The following is a 20,122-nucleotide window of genomic DNA, read 5'->3' on the forward strand; positions in this document are numbered from 1 at the left end:
AGGTAAGCTGCTTTACTAAGGTGCATGCTGGGTGGGACAAGTGGTGATAATTGAGCAGGCTTACTGCACCTCTCCCTCAGTACTGCCCCTCCGACAGTGCAGCACTCCCTCAGTACTGCCCCTCTGACAGTGCAGTGCTCCCTCAGTACTGCCCCTCCGACAGTGCAGTGCTCCCTCAGTACTGCCCCTCTGACAGTGCAGTGCTCCCTCAGTACTGCCCCTCTGACAGTGCAGTGCTCCCTCAGTACTGCCCCTCTAACAGTGCAGTACTCCCTCAGTACTGCCCCTCTGACAGTGCAGTGCTCCCTCAGTACTGCCCCTCCGACAGTGCAGCACTCCCTCAGTACTGCCCCTCCGACAGTGCAGCACTCCCTCAGTACTGCCCCTCGACAGTGCAGCACTCCCTCAGTACTGCCCCTCCGACAGTGTAGCGCTCCCTCAGTACTGCCCCTCCGACAGTGCAGCGCTACCTCAGTACTGCCCCTCCGACAGTGCGGCGCTCCCTCAGTACTGCCCCTCCGACAGTGCGGCGCTCCCTCAGTACTGCCCCTCTGACGGTGCAGCACTCCCTCAGTACTGCCCCTCCGACGGTGCAGCACTCCCTCAGTACTGCCCCTCCGACAGTGCAGCACTCCCTCAGTACTGCCTCTCCGACAGTGCAGCGCTCCCTCAGTACTGCCCCTCTGACGGTGCGGTGCTCTCTCAGTACTGCCCCTCCGACAGTGCAGCGCTCTCTCAGTACTGCCCCTCCGACAGTGCAGCACTCCCTCAGCACTGCCCCTCTGACGGTGCGGCGCTCTCTCAGTATTGCCCCTCCGACAGTGCAGCACTCCCTCAGTACTGCCCCTCTGACGGTGCAGCACTCCCTCAGTACTGCCCCTCCGACGGTGCAGCACTCCCTCAGTAGTGCCCCTCCGACAGTGCAGCGCTCCCTCAGTACTGCCCCTCCGACAGTGCAGCACTCCCTCAGTACTGCCCCTCCGACAGTGCAGCACTCCCTCAGTACTGCCCCTCCGACGGTGCAGCACTCCCTCAGTACTGCCCCTCCGATAGTGCAGCACTCCCTCAGTACTGCCCCTCCGACGGTGCAGCACTCCCTCAGTACTGCCCCTCCGACAGTGCAGCACTCCCTCAGTACTGCCCCTCCGACAGTGCAGCACTCCCTCAGTACTGCCCCTCCGACAGTGCAGCCCTCCCTCAGTACTGCCCCTCTGACAGTGCAGCACTCCCTCAGCACTGCCCCTCTGACAGTGCAGCACTCCCTCAGCACTGCCCCTCTGATGGTGCGGCGCTCTCTCAGCACTGCCCCTCTGACAGTGCAGCACTCCCTCAGTACTGCCCTCTGATGGTGCGGCGCTCTCTCAGCACTGCCCCTCTGATGGTGCGGCGCTCTCTCAGTACTGCACTGGGAGTGTCGGCCTGGATCATGGACTTGAGTATCTGGAGTGGGGACTTGAACGCACAACCCTCTGACTTGGAGGTGAGAGTGCTACCCACTGAGCTAGGGCAGGCGAGGGAATATTTTAAACAGAGCAAACCTTGAACAGAAAATTGGCATTTTACATTGAGATGAAACCAATAAGGAAAATAAAGGAACAATGCCTTCCTTCTTTGGCTGCCAGAATCCTCACTCCACTTGTGACGTCCATGGGGGATTTTAATGTTCCATTTCTGTTTCCGATCTTTAGTCTGGAACATTCCCTAATCGTGTCGGAGGAACTGGATGAAGATACCCTGAAAAAGCAGGAACAATTGAAGGAGGTAAATAAGAACAGAACAAATAGGAACAGGAGAAGGCCATGTGGCCCCTCGAGCTCTTGAGGGCTCAGAGATTCCAAATCATTGTTGAAAGATCTGGAAAGGTGCGGAGGAAAGTTGTTTCCACTCGGAGCTGTCGGGATCTGGAAGGCTCCGCCCGAAAAGGTGCTGGGAGCTGATTCCAGAAATCATTTTAAAAGGGAGTTGGGCAGGTTTGGGAGGATGAGGAACTTCCAGAGTTACCAACACAGAGCCCGGGGGGGCGCGGGGGTCGGACCAAGCACGATCGCTCCACCAAAGAGTCGTCACAGGGTGCGACAGGCCCAATGGCCTCCTTCTGTGCTGTAAGTTTCTATGATTCGATATGTTGCAAGAAGCCCGAGATGTGGAGATCAGGGCCCGTGCCGTCTGGTGGTCCAGATTTATGGGTAACAGTGGTTCTGTTACAGGACGAGAAATCCAGAGAGCAGGGGTTCAAATCCAATTGTGGGATGTTTTGTTAAAAAGCCGGGATCAGTAAAAATGACCACGAAGCTGTCGTTTTGTCGTACATACCCAGCTGGTTCACTGGTTACCTTTCGGGGAAGGAAACCTGCCGACCTTGCCCAATCTGGTTGACGTTTAACTGCTATCTGAAGTGGCCCTGGGAGACACTGATTTCTATCAAACAGGTCCAAGAAGGCCCATCACCACCTGCTCCGGGCAACTGGGCAGAAGATCTTCGCCCGTTCCTATTGAAAATATTCTCACAATGTGGGCGTTGCTGGCCAGGCCCATTTATTGCCCTTCACTAATTGCCCGGTGAGAAGGTGGTGGTGAGCTGCCTTGAACCGCTGCAGTCCCGTGTGGTGAAGGTGCTCCCACAGTGCTGTTAGGGAGGGAATTCCAGGATTGTGACCCAGCGACGATGAAGGAATGTCAGCATGGTGTGTGACTTGGAGGGGGACTTGCTCGCGGTGCTGTTCCCGAGAACCTGCTGCCTTTCTTACTGTTGTTCGTGCTGTCTGATCACCTCTGTCCTCTCCTTCCCCCCCCCCCCCCCCCGATCCCCGACTCCAGGCCTACGCCTTGCTGGCTGCGAGGGAGCAGGAAATCCTCCTGATCCAGCGCGGGGAGCTCAAGAGCAAGAGGAAGCCTCCACGCACAAAGGAGATCCAGGAGGAGGGCTTCAGAAGATACATGCAGCTGTTCTATGTCGAGACTCCCAGGATCAAGGTCAGCATCAGGCCACATCCCACTCACTGCCACCCCCTCGGGAACAGGGGGGCACAGTACCCCGGGGGGGTGCACAGTATCTCGGGATGGGGGGGTGCACAGTACCCAGGGGGGAGGGGCACAGTATCCCAGGGGGGGGGGATACAGTACCCCGGGGGGGGGCACAGTATCCCGGGGGGGGCACAGTATCCCGGGGGGCACAGTATCCCGGGGGGGGGGGCACAGTATCCCGGGGGGCACAGTATCCCGAATGGGCACAGTATCCCGGGGGAGGGGCACAGTATCCCGGAACTGGGGGGCACAGTATCCCGGGGAGGGGGGGGGGGGCACAGTATCCCGGGGGGCACAGTATCCTGGGGGAGGGGCACAGTATCCCGGAACTGGGGGGTACAGTATCCCGGAGGGGGGGGGCACAGTATCCTGGAACTGGGGGGCACGTACCCCAGAACTGGGGGGGGGCACAGTATTCCGGGGGGGGGGGGTGCACAGTATCCCGGAAGTGGGAGGCACATACCCCAGAACAGGGGGATACAGTATCCCGGGGGGGCAGGGGGCGGGGGGCACAGTATCCCGGAACAAGGGGGGGGGCACAGTGGATAAATGGGTCATTTTCAGGTTGGCGGGCTGTAACTAGTGGGGTGCTGCAGGGATCGGTGCTGGGGCCTCAACTATTTACAATCTATATTTCTGACCTGGATGAAGGGGCCGAGTACAATGTAGCCAAGTTTTCTGACGATATAAAGCTGGATGGGAAAGTAAGATGTGAAGAACATAAGAATTAGGAACAGGAGTAGGCCATCTAGCCCCTCGAGCCTGCTCCGCCATTCAATAAGATCATGGCTGATCTGGCCGTGGACTCAGCTCCACTTACCCGCCCGCTCCCCATAACCCTTAATTCCCTTATTGGTTAAAAATCTATCTATCTGTGATTTGAATACATTATATGAGCTAGCCTCAAGTGCTTCCTTGGGCAGAGAATTCCACAGATTCACAACCCTCTGGGAGAAGAAATTCCTTCTCAACTCGGTTTTAAATTGGCTCCCCGGTATTTTGAGGCTGTGCCCCCCAGTTCTAGTCTCCCCGACCAGTGGAAACAACCTCTCCGCCTCTATCTTGTCTATCCCTTTCATTATTTTAAATGTTTCTATAAGATCACCCCTCATCCTTCTGAACTCCAACGAGTAAAGACCCAGTCTACTCAATCTATCATCATAAGGTAACCCCCTCATCTCCGGAATCAGCCTAGTGAATCGTCTCTGCACCCCCTCCAAAGCTAGTATATCCTTCCTTAAGTAAGGTGACCAAAACTGCACGCAGTACTCCAGGTGCGGCCTCACCAATATCCTGTACAGTTGCAGCAGGACCTCCCTGCTTTTGTACTCCATCCCTCTCGCAATGAAGGCCAACATTCCATTCGCCTTCCTGCTTACCTGCTGCACCTGCAAACTAACTTTTTGGGATTCATGCACAAGGACCCCCAGGTCCCTCTGCATCGCAGCATGTTGTAATTTCTCCCCACTCAAATAATATTCCCTTTTATTGTTTTTTTTCCCAAGGTGGATGACCTCACACTTTCCGACATTGTATTCCATCTGTCAAACCTGAGCCCATTCGCTTAACCTATCTAAATCTCTTTGCAGCCTCTCTGTGTCCTCTACACAACCCGCTTTCCCACTAATCTTTGTGTCATCTGCAAATTTTGTTACACTACACTCTGAACCCTCTTCCAGGTCATCTATGTATATTGTAAACAGTTGTGGTCCCAGCACCGATTCCTGTAGCACACCACTAACCACCGATTTCCAACCCAAAAAGGACCCATTTATCCCGACTCTCTGCTTTCTGTTAGCCAGCCAATTCTCGATCCATGCTAATACATTTCCTCTGACTCCACGTACCTTTATCTTCTGCAGTAACCTTTTGTGTGGCACCTTATCGAATGCCTTTTGAAAATCTAAATACACCACATCCATCGGTACACCTCTATCCACCATGCTCGTTATATCCTCAAAGAATTCCAGTAAATTAGTTAAACATGATTTCCCCTTCATGAATCCATGCTGCGTCTGCTTGATTGCACTATTCCTATCTAGATGTCCCGCTATTTCTTCCTTAATGATAGTTTCAAGCATTTTCCCCACTACAGATGTTAAACTAACCGGCCTATAGGTACCTGCCTTTTTTCTGCTCCCTTTTTTAAACAGAGCCGTTACATTAGCTGCTTTCCAATCCGATGGTACCTCCCCAGAGTCCAGAGAATTTTGGTAGATTATAACGAATGCTATAACTTCCGCCATCTCTTTTAATACCCTGGGATGCATTTCATCAGGACCAGGGGACTTGTCTACCTTGAGTCCCATTAGCCTGTCCAGCACTACCCCCCCTAGTGACAGTGATTGTCTCAAGGTCCTCCCTTCCCACATTCCTGTGACCAGCAATTTTTGACATGGTTTTTGTGTCTTCCACTGTGAAGACCGAAGCAAAATAATTGTTTAAGGTCTCAGCCATTTCCACATTTCCCATTATTAAATCCCCCTTCTCTTCTTCTAAGGGACCAACATTTACTTTAGTCACTCTTTTCCGTTTTATATATCTGGAAAAGTTTTTACTATCTGTTTTTATGTTTTGCGCAAGTTTATCTTCGTAATCTATCTTTCCTTTCTTTATTGCTTTCTTAGTCATGCTTTGCTGTCGTTTAAAATGTTCCCAATCTTCTAGTTCCCCACTAACCTTGGCCACCTTATACGCATTGGTTTTTAATTTGATACTCTCCTTTATTTCCTTGGTTATCCACGGCTGGTTATCCCTTCTCTTACCGCCCTTCTTTTTCACTGGAATATATTTTTGTTGAGCACTATGAAAGATCTCCTTAAAAGTCCTCCACTGTTCCTCAATTGTGCCACCGTTTAGTCCTTGTTTCCAGTCTACTTTAGCCAACTCTGCCCTCATCCCACTGTAGTCCCCTTTGTTTAAGCATAGTACGCTCGTTTGAGACACTACTTCCTCACCCTCAATCTGTATTACAAATTCAACCATACTGTGATCACTCATTCCGAGAGGATCTTTTACTAGATCGTTTATTATTCCTGTCTCATTACACAGGACCAGATTTAAGATAGCTTGCTTCCTTGTAGGTTCTGTAACAACAGGACCTGAACTTTCAAAATGGCGGCCATTCCACGAAAAATTGGCGGCCATCGCATTCTGCAGCGTGGCCACCAACTTCCGGCGGTAACAGGCCTTATGGGAAGGGGCAATCTCGGCCCTCAAAGAGTCTGCAAAGGGATATAAACAGGCCAAGTGAGTGGGCATTAAGATGGAAGATGGAGTATAATGTGGGGGAGTGTAAGTGTGTTCACTTTGGTCGGAAAAATAGAATAACTGAACATGATTTAAATGGTGAGAAACCATTAAATGTTGTTCAGAGGGATTTGGGTGTCCTAGTACAGAGTTAGCGCGCAGGTACAGCAAGTAATTGGGAGGACAAATGGCATGCTGTCCTTTATTGCTCGAGGGTTGGAGTACAAGAGTAGGGAAGTCCTGCTACAATTGTACAGGGTCTTGGTGAGACCACACCTGGAGTGCTGTGCACAGTTTTGGTCTCCTTACTTGCCTTAGAGGCAGTGTAACGAAGGTTCACCAGACTGATTCCTGGGATGAGAGGGTTGTCCTATGAGGAGAGATTGAGTAGATTGGCCCTAACTTTCTGGAGATTAGAAGAATGAGAGATGATCTCATTGAAACGTACCAGATTCTGAGGGTGATTGACAGGGTAGATGCTGAGAGGTTGTTTCCCCCGGGCTGGAAAGTCTAGAACCAGGGGCATAGTCTCAGGATAAGTAGTCACATATTTAGGATTTCTTCACTCAGAGGGTGGTGAATCTTTGGAATTCTCTACCCCAGAGGGCTGGGGATGCTCAGTCGTTGAGTATATTCAAGGCTGAGATTGATAGATTTTTGGACTAAAAGGGAATCGAGGGATATGGGGATCAGGCGGGAAAGTGGAGTTGAGGTAGAAGATCAGCCATGATCTTATTGAATGGCGGAGCAGGCTCGAGGGGTCGTGTGGCCTATTCCTGCTCCTATTTCTTATGTTTCTATGTTCTTATGGGATGGGGTCGAGAGAGAGATGCAAAGGGAAGCTGGAAATCTGAAATAAAACCAGAAATCTTAACAAGGCGGGATTGGTATGAGAAAATATGGATTAACATTTGGTGGGAGAAAATGTTCATCCCTTTCTCTCTCTCGCTCTGTGCCTCTGTCTCCCTTTCTCTCTCTCTCTCTGTGTCTTTGTCTCCCTTTCTCTCTCTCTCTCTGTGTCTCTGCCTCCCTTTCTCTCTCTCCTCTCTTTCTCTGTCTCTCTTTCTCTCTCTCTCTCTGTGTCTCTGTCTCCCTTTCTCTCTCTCTCTCTGTGTCTCTGTCTCCCTTTCTCTCTCTCTCTCTCTGTCTCTGTCTCCCTTTCTCTCTCTCTCTCCTCTCTTTTTCTGTCTTTCTTTCTCTCTCACTGTTATTCCACCATTCTCGGTGCCTTTCTCGCTGTCTCTGTCTCTACTTGCGCTGTCTCTCCTTTTCCCTGTCTCTCTCCCTCTTTTTCTCTTTCCCCCGTATTTCTCTCAGGTGCTGTGGAATCCGGGGCTCAATTGGAGCTTTCAGGACCGAGCTGGATAGACTTTGGTTGGGTCAGGGTATTAAGGGATGTGAAGCAGAGGCGGGTAAATGGAGCTGAGGTACAGATCAGCCACGATCTGATTGAATGACGGAGCAGGCTCGAGGGGCTGAATGGACCTCCTCCTGTCCCATGACTGACTTGCTGCACATTTATGGTCGATGTAAATTGTAGAATAGTGATTCCCTCTCGCGAGCTTACTTGAGAAATCCCACATGCTCCTGAAGAGGGAATGAGATGCCCCAGGTTACAGAGACTGTGGCCCCGCTAGTCACAGGGCCGGGCGTGGGGGAGCGTAGGGAAATCGCAGAAAGACTGGGACACGAAGTGCCCTGCCAAACTTGACGTGGATTGTCCCCGGCAGTCGGGAGGGGAAAGGTTGGGGATTGGAGGGGAAATTAGGAGGGGAGCAGGCTTGGGGAGGGAGAGAGGGGCAATCGGGAGGGGAAAGGACAGGGATTGGGGCTTGGGGATGGGGGTTGCTGTTATCGCGCCGGGGGGAGTGGGGGGGGGGAGACCGAGGCCACGATCGGCAGGAGGGGGAGGCCGAAGGTTTCCTTGGGGGTTGGGCACTCCTGCAATGCTGGCCCTTCCCCTGTGGATCCGGCAGTTCCCGCCTCCCTTTCACAGCCGCGTTCCTCGAGCCCTGGGAAACCCGCTCCGGGGCCCAGTATAAATACACGAATGAGACGTCTGGCCTCGCGAGGTGGCTGACAACACGCACACCTTGCTGGACTGGAGTAAAGCGCGCAGTGGTGTTCCCCGGGGATCGGTGTTGGGACCACTGCTCTCTGGGATATATTACTGACCTGGACTTGGGTATGGAGGGCAGCATTTCAATGTTTGCAGATGCCACCAAACTCAGAAATGAAGTGAACACTGATGGGAGGGTTTGTAACAGGGGACAGAGACAGGCTGGTGAAATGGGCAAACACGCGGCAGATGCAGTTTAATGCAGAGAAGTGTGTGCGAAGCGATTCATTTTGTTCGGAAGAATGAGGAGAGGCAATATAAACTAAATGGTACCATTTTAAAGGGGGTGCAGGATCAGAGAGAGCTGGCACAACTCAAATCTTGAGTTGAGTTGAGCAAGTTGAGAAGGCTTGACGTCAAAGTGTCTGAGATCCTGGGCTTTATTAATAAAGGATTAGAGGACAAAAGCAAGGAGGTTATGATGAACCTTTATAAAACACTGGTTAGTTCCCAGCTGGAGTATTGTGTTCAATTCTGGGCACACCGCACTTTAGGAAGGATGTGAAGGCCTTGGAGAGGGAGTAGAGGAGATTGACGAGAATGGTTCCGGGGATGAGAGACTTCAGTTACGTGAAGACCGGACTTGTTCTCCTTAGAGCAGAGAAGGTTAAGGAGATTTGAGAGAGGTGTTCAATATCATGGGGGTGGGTTTTGATAGAGTAAATAAGAAGCAACTGTTTGCAATGGCGCTCGGTAACCGTAGGGCACAGACTTAAGGTGATTGGCGAAAGAACCAGAGGTGAGGAAACAGCGAGTTGCTGGGATCTGGAGTGCGCTGAACTGAAAGGGCGGTGGAAACAGGTTCAATAGTAACTTTCAAAAGGGAATTGGATAACTACCTGAAAAGGAAAAATTTACAGGGTTACGTACGGGGAAAGAGCTGGGGAATGGGACTAATGGAGAGCTCTTTCAGAGGGCCGGCACGGGCACGATGGGCCGAATGGCCACCCTCTGTGCTGCTAGATTCTATGGGGCTGAAATTGCGTATTGCTCCGGTTGGGGGCAGTAACCTTTCCAGGGCTGGTGCAGAATTCCCGCCCCGGAAGCAAAATTGGGCTTCCCACCCCTGACAGGAAGTGGAGCGCGCTGTCACATGCTCCACTTCCTCTTGGGGGGAGGAGGCGCTACACGGACGAACCTCAGAGCGCTACGCGGCCTCTCCACGCAGCGTTCCACGAGCTCCCCCCCCCCCCCGCTCCCCCTTCCTCCGTTAAAGGGCAGGGACACCGTGAGCCGTGGCACACCCCCCCTCGAAACCGGCAGGGGAAAGGCGGCCAAACCAAATATGGCGGCGCGCACCTCGCCTTTCGGTGCGGCCCCGCGGGCGGAGTGCGGCCCGGTCCCACGACCCGCTGCGGCCAGCCTCACGGATCTCCTCGCACGACGAAGTCGCCATTGCCGGAGCGGCAGCGGCCCGGGGCGGGGCCAGCGGGAAACGCGGCACTATCGGTTTCCCGCCTCCGCTAACTCCCGCGCAATTCAGCGGGAGCCGGCTGCATGTGTGTGTGTGTCCCCCACCCTCCAGGCGAAAATACTTTCGCGCCCCGTCAGCGCCCATCATCATCATCATGATCACAGGCAGTCCCTCGAGCCGAGGATGACTTGATTCCACGCCAAAAAGGTGTTTCAATGAAGGACCTAATATAGGGTGGAAGATGCCTGTGCGTGGATTTTTTTAACGTGGGCTGACCGTTGCACACCAGCCACCACACGGGCTTGACAGAGCTCGGTCTTGGTCCAGTGGCAAGGGTTAACCAGGATGACTGGAGACCAGCTCTGCTGCACGGACCTAGTGCGTGCGCATATCGCAGTGTGGGCTGGGCCCGTGCTACCCCTGGGCCCTCGCCTCTCTGGGCCCCGAACTCTCGCTTCTCCTGGGCCCTGATCACATCCCTCTACAATCTCTCTCCGCCCCGATCTCGCCGCTCCTGCTGTACCTGCCCACGCTCCAATCACCGACCTGAATCCTGGTGACGTCCGATCCAGTCGCCCCCTTCGCTGCCGTTGCTCCCCTGCTCCAACACGTGCTGCTCCCTGGAGTGGTACGCCTTCACGCTGCTCCTTCCGCCCCCCCCCCGACCTGCTCCGATGGTGCTCGCAGGCTGGGGGCTGCGTAAATACTATTATCAGTGTTAATGGCAGGCACACAGCAGAGGAATTTCACCCCCTATGTCTCTATCAGGACGACCTGTGGCAGAGCCAGTGGGCTTGATAGTAATTTCACTCCCCCCTACCCCTCCCCCCCCCGGCTGGTTACAACCATTCCAGCCCCGATCTGGTCAGCGGAATATTAAACTGCACCCAGCGAGGGGCATAGCGGGTATTAACTTTCCCGTTTGCCTGCAGCAATCGCCGCCTTCTCTTCTTTCATACGTGATGTGTTTTTTTTCCAAGATTCCCGAGCACAAGATTTTCAACCCTGATGAGATGCTGATTGACCCAACGTATCGCACCGAGTATCCGTATAAATGTGCGGACATCAGCAAAGGATTCTTCCCTCCCCTGGCTCTGCCCGAACCCTGGGACGAAGTCAGCGACGAGGAGAAAATGGTGAGTGCCCGTCTCGGATCAGTGCATCCGATCGTGTGTCCGTTTGGGTTTTAGCATTACCCGCTCTGCCCCGCCCCACCACTCCCCCACGAGGTCAGGGCCCAGGTTGAAAGGGCAAATGGTCTCAGTGTATCAGCCATGGCTCAGTGGACAATAACAACTTGTATTTATATAGCGCCTTTAACATAGTGAAACGTCCCCAAGGTGCTTCACAGGAGGAGTATTACGTGATAAAAAATTTGACACCGAGCTGCATAAGGAGAAATTAGGGCAGGTGACCAAACGCTTGGTCAAAGAGGTAGGTCTTAAGGAGCGTCTTGAAGAAGCAAAGAGAGGTAGAGAGGCGGAGAGGTTTAGGGAGGGAGTTCCAGAGCTTGGGGCCCAGGCAGCTGAAGGCACGGCCACCGATGGTCGAGCGATTATAATCAGGGATGCTCAGGAGGGCAGAATTAGAGGAGCGCAAGATCTCGGGGGGGGGTTGTGGGGCTGGAAGGGATTACAGAGATAGGGAGGGGCGGGGCCATGGAGAGATTTTAAACTAAGGATGAGAATTTTGAAATCGAGACGTTGCTTAACCGGGAGCCAATGTAGGCCAGCGAGCACAGGGGTGAGTGGGACTCGGTGCGAGTTAGGACGTAGGCGGCCGTGTTTTGGATGACCTCAAGTTTCGTAGGGTAGAATGTGGAAGGCCAGGAGTACGGTGGAATAGTCAAGTCTAGAGGTAACAAAGGCATGAATGAGGGTTTCAGCAGCGGAAGAGCTGAGGCAGGGGCGGAGACAGGCGATGTTATGCTCACTTATCTGATTCAGACTCACTTGATTGAATTTTTCGAGGAGGTAACCAGGAGGGTCGATGAGGGCAGTGTGTATATGGAATTCAGCAAGGCTTTTGATAAGGTTCCACATGGCAGACTGAACACGAAGGATCCAGGGTAAAGTGGCAAGTTGGATCCAAAATTGGCTCAGAGGCAGGAAGCAAAGGGTAATGATTGATGGATGTTTTTGTGACTGGAAGGATGTTTCCAGTGGGGTTCCGCAGGGCTCAGTACTGGGTCCCTTGCTCTTTGTGGTATATATCAATGATCTAGACTTGAATATAGGGGGAACGATTAATAAGTTTGCAGACGATACTAAAATCGGCTGTGTGATAATGAAGAAGAAAGCTGCGGACTGCAGGAAGATATCACCTGGTCAGGTGGGCAGAACAGTGGCAAATGGAATTCAATCCGGAGAAGTGTGAAGTAATGCATTTGGGGAGGGCTAACAAGGAAAGGGAATACACATTAAATGGTAGGACACTGGGAAGTGTAGAGGAACAAAGGGACCTGGGAGTGCTTGTCCACAGATCCCTGAAGGTAGCAGGCCAGGTGGATAAGGTGGTTAAGAAGGTATACGGAATGCTTGCCTTTATTAATCGAGGCATAGAATACAAGAGCAGGGAGGTTATGCTTGAACTGTATAAAACATTGGTTAGGCCACAGCTGGAGTACTGCGTGCAGTTCTGGTCACCACATTACAGGAAAGATGTGATTGCACTGGAGAGGGTGCAGAGGAGATTTACGAGGATGTTGCCTGGACTGGAGAATTTTAGCTATGAGGAAAGATTGGATAGGCTGGGGTTGTTTTCTTTGGAACAGAGGAGGCTGAGGGGAGAGCTGATTGAGGTGTATGAAATTATGTGGGGCCTGGATAGAGTGGATAGGAAGGACCTATTTCCCTTGGCAGAGGGGTCAATGACCAGGGGGCATAGGTTTAAAGTAATTGGTAGGTGTAGAGGGGAAATTCCTTCACCTAGAGAGTGGTGGGGGTCTGGAACTCACTAGACAGAGATGAAATGGCGCCCTAACCTGCCAGATTCTCTGTTCATCTCCGACTGATTTCTCTGTCCGGCAGGCCAGGGGCTTGCCCAGCGGAGCAGAAGTGCCCTTCATCCCCGTGTCCCTGGACGGATACATCCCCAATTCCATATTCCTGCGCCTGCTCTGGCCCCTGGAGCCCTGGGGAATACACGACGAGTCGGAGACCCAGTTGAAAGTGGAGCCGGTGTCCGAGGTGAAAGCGGAGTCTAAACCAGAGACCAAGTTGAAGATGAGGCCGTCTACTGAACTAGAGGTACTGTCACAGCACACCCTGCCCTCCCGGAGTGGGGAGGAGCAGGGCGAGAGATGCATGAGGGGGAGCGGGAAGGGGAGGGGAGGTGGGGGGAGAGGGAGGGGGAGGGGAGGAGACAGATTTTTGAACAATAAAGACCTGAAGGATTATGGGGAGCAGGCAGGGAAGTGGACCTGAGCCCATGATCAGATCAGCCATGATCGTATTGAATGGCGGAGCAGGCTCCAGGAGCCGTATGGCCGACGACTGCTCCTATTTCTTATGTTCTTATGTAGACGGGGTGGGGAGCAGTGTGGGAGGAGGTGTGTGGAGGGGGAGACGAGGGAGGGAAGGGGAGGAGAGGGGGTAGAGGGAGGGGACGGGGGTGGGGGAGGGAGGGGAGGAGAGGGGACGGGGTGGAGGGAGGAAAGGGGGAGAGAATTCGAGGGATGGGAGGGAGAAGAGTACTGTGGGTGGGAGGCGAGAGGAAGAGAGAGGGAGAGGGATGGGAAGATGTGGGGGAGGGAGTGGGATGGGAGGGAGTGAGGAAGGGGCGGAGAGGGGACGGAGGGACGAGAGGGAGGAGAGGTGGTGGGGGAGGGAGGGGGCAAGGGGAGAGGAGTTGAGGGATGGGAGGGTGTGGGGGAGGGAGAGCAATGGGAGAGGGGAGGGGGAGGGGAGGGGAGGAGAGGGAGGGAGGAAGGGGGAGAGGAGGTGTACAGACCTGGTCCTTCAAATTCAAGCCTGGGCCCTGCTGCTTCACATGGTGGAATAGCCCTTGGCCTGGGCCAAGACCTGGCCAGTGGTCTAACCTAATCAGTAAGAGTTGCTGTCTAACAGTTTACAGAGTTCAGACTCGTGGAACAGACAACTCAAGTGACGGAGATCTCGTTTCCTTTCAGGGTAACCTTTACTTAACAATCAACAAACGAGCAGTAACCATCCAATAGCAGACACTCTACCCTGTCAAACGGGCTGGCCAACAGTTTATTCACCCTACACTCAAGCAATTTTAAGCAAAAACTCACACGTAACTAACACCAGCGTTGGCCAGTAATAGTCCTTGGCATTGTCTGCTCTTAATGAGTCCTTGTGTTCGGGAGCCACATTTTCCCTGGAAATCCTAGAGACCCCTGGGAAATCCTGAAGATCCCTGGATATTCCTAGAGACCCCTGGGTAATCCTCGAGACTCCTGGAGATCCCTGGATAATCCTAGAGACTCCTGGGTAATCCTAGAGACCCCTGGGTAATTCTAGAGACCCCTGGGTAATCCCAGAGACCCCTGGGCAATCCTGGAGACCCCTGGGTAATCCTGGAGACCCCTGGGTAATCCCAGTGACCCCTGGGCAATCCCAGAGATCCCTGGGTAATCCTAGAGATCCCTGGGAAATCCTAGAGACCCCTGGGTAATCCTAGAGATCCCTGGGTAATCCCAGTGACCCCTGGGTAATCCTAGAGATCCCTGAGTAATCCTAGAGATCCCTGGGCAATCCCAGAGATCCCTGAGTAATCCTAGAGACCCCTGGGCAATCCCAGAGATCCCTGAGAAATCCTAGAGACCCCTGGGTAATCCTAGAGATCCCTGAGTAATCCTAGAGATCCCTGAGTAATCCTAGAGATCCCTGAGTAATCCTAGAGACTCCTGGATAATCCTAGAGACCCCTGGGTAATTCTAGAGACCCCTGGGTAATCCCAGAGACCCCTGGGCAATCCTGGAGACCCCTGGGTAATCCTGGAGACCCCTGGGTAATCCCAGTGACCCCTGGGCAATCCCAGAGATCCCTGGGTAATCCTAGAGATCCCTGGGAAATTCTAGAGACCCCTGGGTAATCCTAGAGATCCCTGGGTAATCCCAGTGACCCCTGGGTAATCCTAGAGATCCCTGAGTAATCCTAGAGATCCCTGGGTAATCCTAGAGATCCCTGAGTAATCCTAGAGATCCCTGAGTAATCCTAGAGATCCCCGGGCAATCCCAGAGATCCCTGAGTAATCCTAGAGACCCCTGGGCAATCCCAGAGATCCCTGAGAAATCCTAGCGACCCCTGGGTAATCCTAAAGATCCCTGAGTAATCCTAGAGATCCCTGGGCAATCCCAGAGATCCCTGAGTAATCCTAGAGATCCCTGAGTAATCCTAGAGACCCCATGGTAATCCCAGAGACCCCTGGGTAATCCTAGAGATCCCTGAGTAATCCTAGAGATCCCTGGGTAATCCTAGAGACCCCTGGGCAATCCTAGAGATCCCTGAGTAATCCTAGAGATCCCTGGGTAATCCTAGAGATCCCTGAGTAATCCTAGAGATCCCTGGGCAATCCTAGAGATTTCTGAGTAATCCTAGAGATCCCTGGGCAATCCTAGAGACCCCTGGGCAATCCTAGAGACCCCTGGGCAATCCTGGAGTGTTGGCACTCCCCAGGTCGGCCCAAACGCTTGCTGTGTGTATTTCGAAGAGGTCGCTGAATAGTCGCTAACGATTCTCCCTCCCCCCCACCCCCCCCCCCCCTGCCGGTGTCCCGTCGCGGAGATTCCTAACCTCTGACCTGCTTCAGCCCTCAGGTACATCGAGTGAGCTTTCCAGCAGCTTCCTGGAGAAACTGGAAAGAGTGATGGAGAAGGAGCGTCTGAAAGCGAAGGAGCTGTCAGAGGGTGAAAGCCAGGAGCCCAAATCTTCGGTACGCTTCCCGCCCTTTGTCTGTATCGCTATCACCCCGCGCTCTCCCGCCAGATCACCTTTACCTTCCAATTCCTGCAACATTGACCAGTAAATTACTGCACTGTGTATATCCCTCGCAATCGAGGAAGACTTGCTTCCACTCCAAAAGTGAGTTCTTAGTTGACTGAACAGTTCCAATACGGGAATTACAGTCTGTCACAGGTGAGACAGACAGTGGTTGAGGGAAGGGGAGGGTGGGACTGGTTTGCCGCACGCTCCTTCCGCTGCCTGCGCTTGGTTTCTGCACGCTCTCGGTGACGAGACACGAGGTGCTCAGCGCCCTCCAGGATGCACTTCCTCCACTTAGGCCGGTCTTTGGCCTAAGGTGTCGGTGGGGATGTTGCACTTTATTAGGGAGGCTTTGAGGGTATCCTTGTAATGTTTCCTATGCCCACCTGGGGCTCGCTTGCCGTGTAGGAGTTCCGAGTAGAGCGCTTGCTTTGGGAGTCTTGTGTCAGGCATGCAGACAATGTGGCCTGCCCAGCGGAGCTGGTCGAGTGTGGTCAGTTGAGTGCGGACACCTCAAATTACTGGAGAAATACCACCAATAATGCCCCCGCAAGATCCGTACAGTAAGGATAAATGCCCTGTTATGTTCAGGATAAATCTACAGGACTATATCACAAGCTCAAACTGTTGTGTCCTTGGTCCCTTTATTCAGACTCCAGAGTGAGGAAGCAGCATGGTGAGTCACCTTTTATACCTGCTTGCCCCAGGGTGCACAGGTGACCCTTTGGTCTCCCACAGGTGTGCCCCCTAGTGGCAAGTCTTACATTTTGGTAAAGTTTACATACATACATAACATCACTCCCCCCCCCTAAAGTCTTATGTACAAGTTATTTGCAAGTTGAGGTGATCTGGCGCCCTGTGTCCCCGGGTCGATCGCCTGGGTTGAAGTCCTGACGTGGTGGGTTCATCGGTTCATCCTCGTGGTTGACGGCGAGGTCGATTGTGTTAGTGGGTCGCTGGGGGTCAGGTCCTTTCACAGTGGTTCCTGGTTATCTGTAGTTCGCAGTTTGGTCTGGTCCAAGTGCTTTACGTGTTAGCCCAGTACACGGGTTCACAATCAAACGTTTTCATCACACACACTCCATTCCCTCCCTTGGCTAATGCAGTGCTAGCGGCCTAATGGGGCCCTGAACATGGTCTACATCACTTATTCTGATGTTACGTGGAGAGGCCGTGCGATTATGGTGCATTCTCTGCTGAAGGCATACAGAAGGCTCGGTTCTGAGTGATTCTGTCTGGTGACTGTGTAGCGCCCGGGATAGCCAGGTCTGTAGGGAGTCTACCGGGACACGCATGGTGCTTGGTTTAGTGATTGGGCTGCCAGCTCCGGACTATTGTCGCTGACCCTGAGGTCTAGCAAGCCCAGGATAGCCGCAATGGCCTTGAGACTTTGGGTAGTGGCGGGAGGCCTGGTGGTCCCCGTGGACCTTGGGCCGTAGTATGGGGGCCCCGGACCACCGACTGTGTGTCGCTGCCCTGCCTTACTTTGCAACGTTGGGATGGGTTTATCGTCTCTGCGACGGATAAGTTGCAACATCCCGTCTAGCAGTTCACCTTTGGCCGGCGGTAACGTGGGATCCTGGCTGGTCCAGGTCCGAAACTGGGGGGCCGTTACGGTTGACCTCTCGCTTTCTATCACTTCCACGACCGCGAGTGGGTCTGCAGGCTGTGCCGTTTCCACCCCGGGGATGGGCAACGGTGGCCAACTGAGAGCATTAGTGCCGTTCTCAGTGCCTGGCCCGTGGCGGATCATGTTACAGTGCACAGACAGTGGTGGACATTTTCCAAACAACACATCGATAATGGTGCCTCTACTCTCCCAAACTTGTGGGATGAGCAGCTTGTCTGACTCGAGCCACATATTGGGACACTCTTTGGTACGTCTCCTTAGTCCCGTGAACACAGGCTGCTGCCTTGGTTAACTTATTGGATACATGTTCAATCGTTTGGGGATCACCCGCTACTTTGGCTTGCTGCACAACACTCCCGACCCCGTGCGGTAACATCTCACTTGTTACAAATACTTTATCAGATACATATACAACCGGTTGGTGTTCACCCGCTACTTTGGCTTGTTGTAAGGTCCCCCCAACCCCATATAATGGTACGTCATTGCTCGCGAAAGATTGCTTACATGGGTTACGCAGTGCAAACAATTTATTGGAACCTAATGGGTTCCTGGCCTTCTCAGCGGTCGCCCCTTACCTTTGCCCCAAACCCAGTCGTCTTCCTTGCTGGGCGACACATTCCTCCGTTCCGTTGCGGCGACCTCCCGTAGTCTGGACACTCTCTCGTCCCGTGGTCTGGACACTCTCTCGTCCCGTGGTCTGGACACTCTCTCGTCCCGTGGTCTGGACACTCTCTCGTCCCGTGGTCTGGACACTCTCTCGTCCCGTGGTCTGGACACTCTCTCGTCACGTGGTCTGGACACTCTCTCGTCCCGTGGTCTGGACACTCTCTCGTCCCGTGGTCTGGACACTCTCTCGTCCCGTGGTCTGGACACTCTCGTCCCGTGGTCTGGACAATCTCTCGTCCCGTGGTCTGGACACTCTCTCGTCCCGTGGTCTGGACACTCTCCCGTCCCGTGGTCTGGACACTCTCTCGTCCCATGGTCTGGACACTCTCTCGTCCCGTGGTCTGGACACTCTCTCGTCCCGTGGTCTGGACACTCTCTCGTCCCGTGGTCTGGACACTCTCTCGTCCCGTGGTCTGGACACACTCTCGTCCCGTGGTCTGGACACTCTCTCGTCCCGTGGTCTGGACACTCTCTCGTCCCGTGGTCTGGACACTCTCTCGTCCCGTGGTCTGGACACTCTCTCGTCACGTGGTCTGGACACTCTCTCGTCCCGTGGTCTAGACACACTCTCTCGTCCCGTGGTCTGGACACTCTCTCGTCCCGTGGTCTGGACACTCTCTCGTCCCGTGGTCTGGACACTCTCTCGTCCCGTGGTCTGGACACCTTCTCGTCCCGTGATCTGGACACTCTCTCGTCCCGTGGTCTAGACACACTCTCTCGTCCCGTGGTCTGGACACTCTCTCGTCCCGTGGTCTGGACACTCTCTCGTCCCGTGGTCTGGACACTCTCTCGTCCCGTGGTCTAGACATACTCTCTCGTCCCGTGGTCTGGACACTCTCTCGTCCCGTGGTCTGGACACCTTCTCGTCCCGTGGTCTGGACACTCTCTCGTCCCGTGGTCTGGACACTCTCTCGTCCCGTGGTCTGGACACTCTCTCGTCCCGTGGTCTGGACACCTTCTCGTCCCGTGGTCTGGACACTCTCTCGTCCCGTGGTCTGGACACACTCTCGTCCCGTGGTCTGGACACTGTCTCGTCCCGTGGTCTGGACACTCTCTCGTCCCGTGGTCTGGACACCTTCTCGTCCCGTGGTCTGGACACACTCTCGTCCCGTGGTCTGGACACTCTCTCGTCCCGTGGTCTGGACACTCTCTCGTCCCGTGGTCTGGACACTCTCTCGTCCCGTGGTCTGGACACCTTCTCGTCCCGTGGTCTGGACACTCTCTCGTCCCGTGGTCTGGACACACTCTCGTCCCGTGGTCTGGACACTGTCTCGTCCCGTGGTCTGGACACACTCTCGTCCCGTGGTCTGGACACTGTCTCGTCCCGTGGTCTGGACACTCTCTCGTCCCGTGGTCTGGACACTCTCTCGTCCCGTGGTCTGGACACCTTCTCGTCCTGTGGTCTGGACACTCTCTCGTCCCGTGGTCTGGACACACTCTCGTCCCGTGGTCTGGACACTCTCTCGTCCCGTGGTCTGGACACTCTCTCGTCCCGTGGTCTGGACACACTCTCGTCCCGTGGTCTGGACACACTCTCGTCCCGTGGTCTGGACACTCTCTCGTCCCGTGGTCTGGACACTCTCTCGTCCCGTGGTCTGGACACACTCTCGTCCCGTGGTCTGGACACTCTCTCGTCCCGTGGTCTGGACACTCTCTCGTCCCGTGGTCTGGACACACTCTCGTCCCGTGGTCTGGACACACTCCCGTCCCGTGGTCTGGACACTCTCTCGTCCCGTGGTCTGGACACACTCCCGTCCCGTGGTCTGGACACACTCTCGTCCCGTGGTCTGGACACACTCTCGTCCCGTGGTCTGGACACACTCTCGTCCCGTGGTCTGGACACTCTCTCGTCCGTGTCCGTGATGCCGACTGCCGCGATCTTCCTCCCCGGGGATTTTGCCTCTGGCGTCAGGAAGACACATTCGGATCGTTTCGGCCGGAGTCCCACTCGGGTCGACCTGGAGCCTCTTCCATCGTCGCGAAGAGGTCGTCGGCTTTGGGTGGTGGGTACCGAGCCTGTACCGCTGCTCGGTTGAACTTTACCTCCTCGTGGTCGTGATGAGCGGCCTGTG

The 20,122-nt window shown here is 54.2% G+C and overlaps 1 protein-coding gene across 4 annotated transcripts in view; it reads left to right on the forward strand.

Moving 5' to 3' along the window:
• wdr97 (WD repeat domain 97) overlaps positions 1 to 20,122 on the forward strand; it is a 184,065-nt gene that overhangs the window by 105,966 nt on the left and 57,977 nt on the right. For all 4 annotated transcript variants that reach the window (XM_070881917.1, XM_070881914.1, XM_070881916.1 and 1 more), the window contains exons 11-15: positions 1,689 to 1,761; positions 2,818 to 2,973; positions 10,787 to 10,942; positions 12,836 to 13,054; positions 15,582 to 15,704. In XM_070881917.1, coding sequence (XP_070738018.1) covers positions 1,689 to 1,761; positions 2,818 to 2,973; positions 10,787 to 10,942; positions 12,836 to 13,054; positions 15,582 to 15,704 — 727 coding nt within the window. The remainder of the gene's footprint in view (positions 1 to 1,688; positions 1,762 to 2,817; positions 2,974 to 10,786; positions 10,943 to 12,835; positions 13,055 to 15,581; positions 15,705 to 20,122) is intronic.

The sequence above is a fragment of the Pristiophorus japonicus genome, chromosome 5 (assembly GCF_044704955.1).
Source record: "Pristiophorus japonicus isolate sPriJap1 chromosome 5, sPriJap1.hap1, whole genome shotgun sequence".
In the NCBI taxonomy this organism is placed as follows: Eukaryota; Metazoa; Chordata; class Chondrichthyes; family Pristiophoridae; genus Pristiophorus; species Pristiophorus japonicus.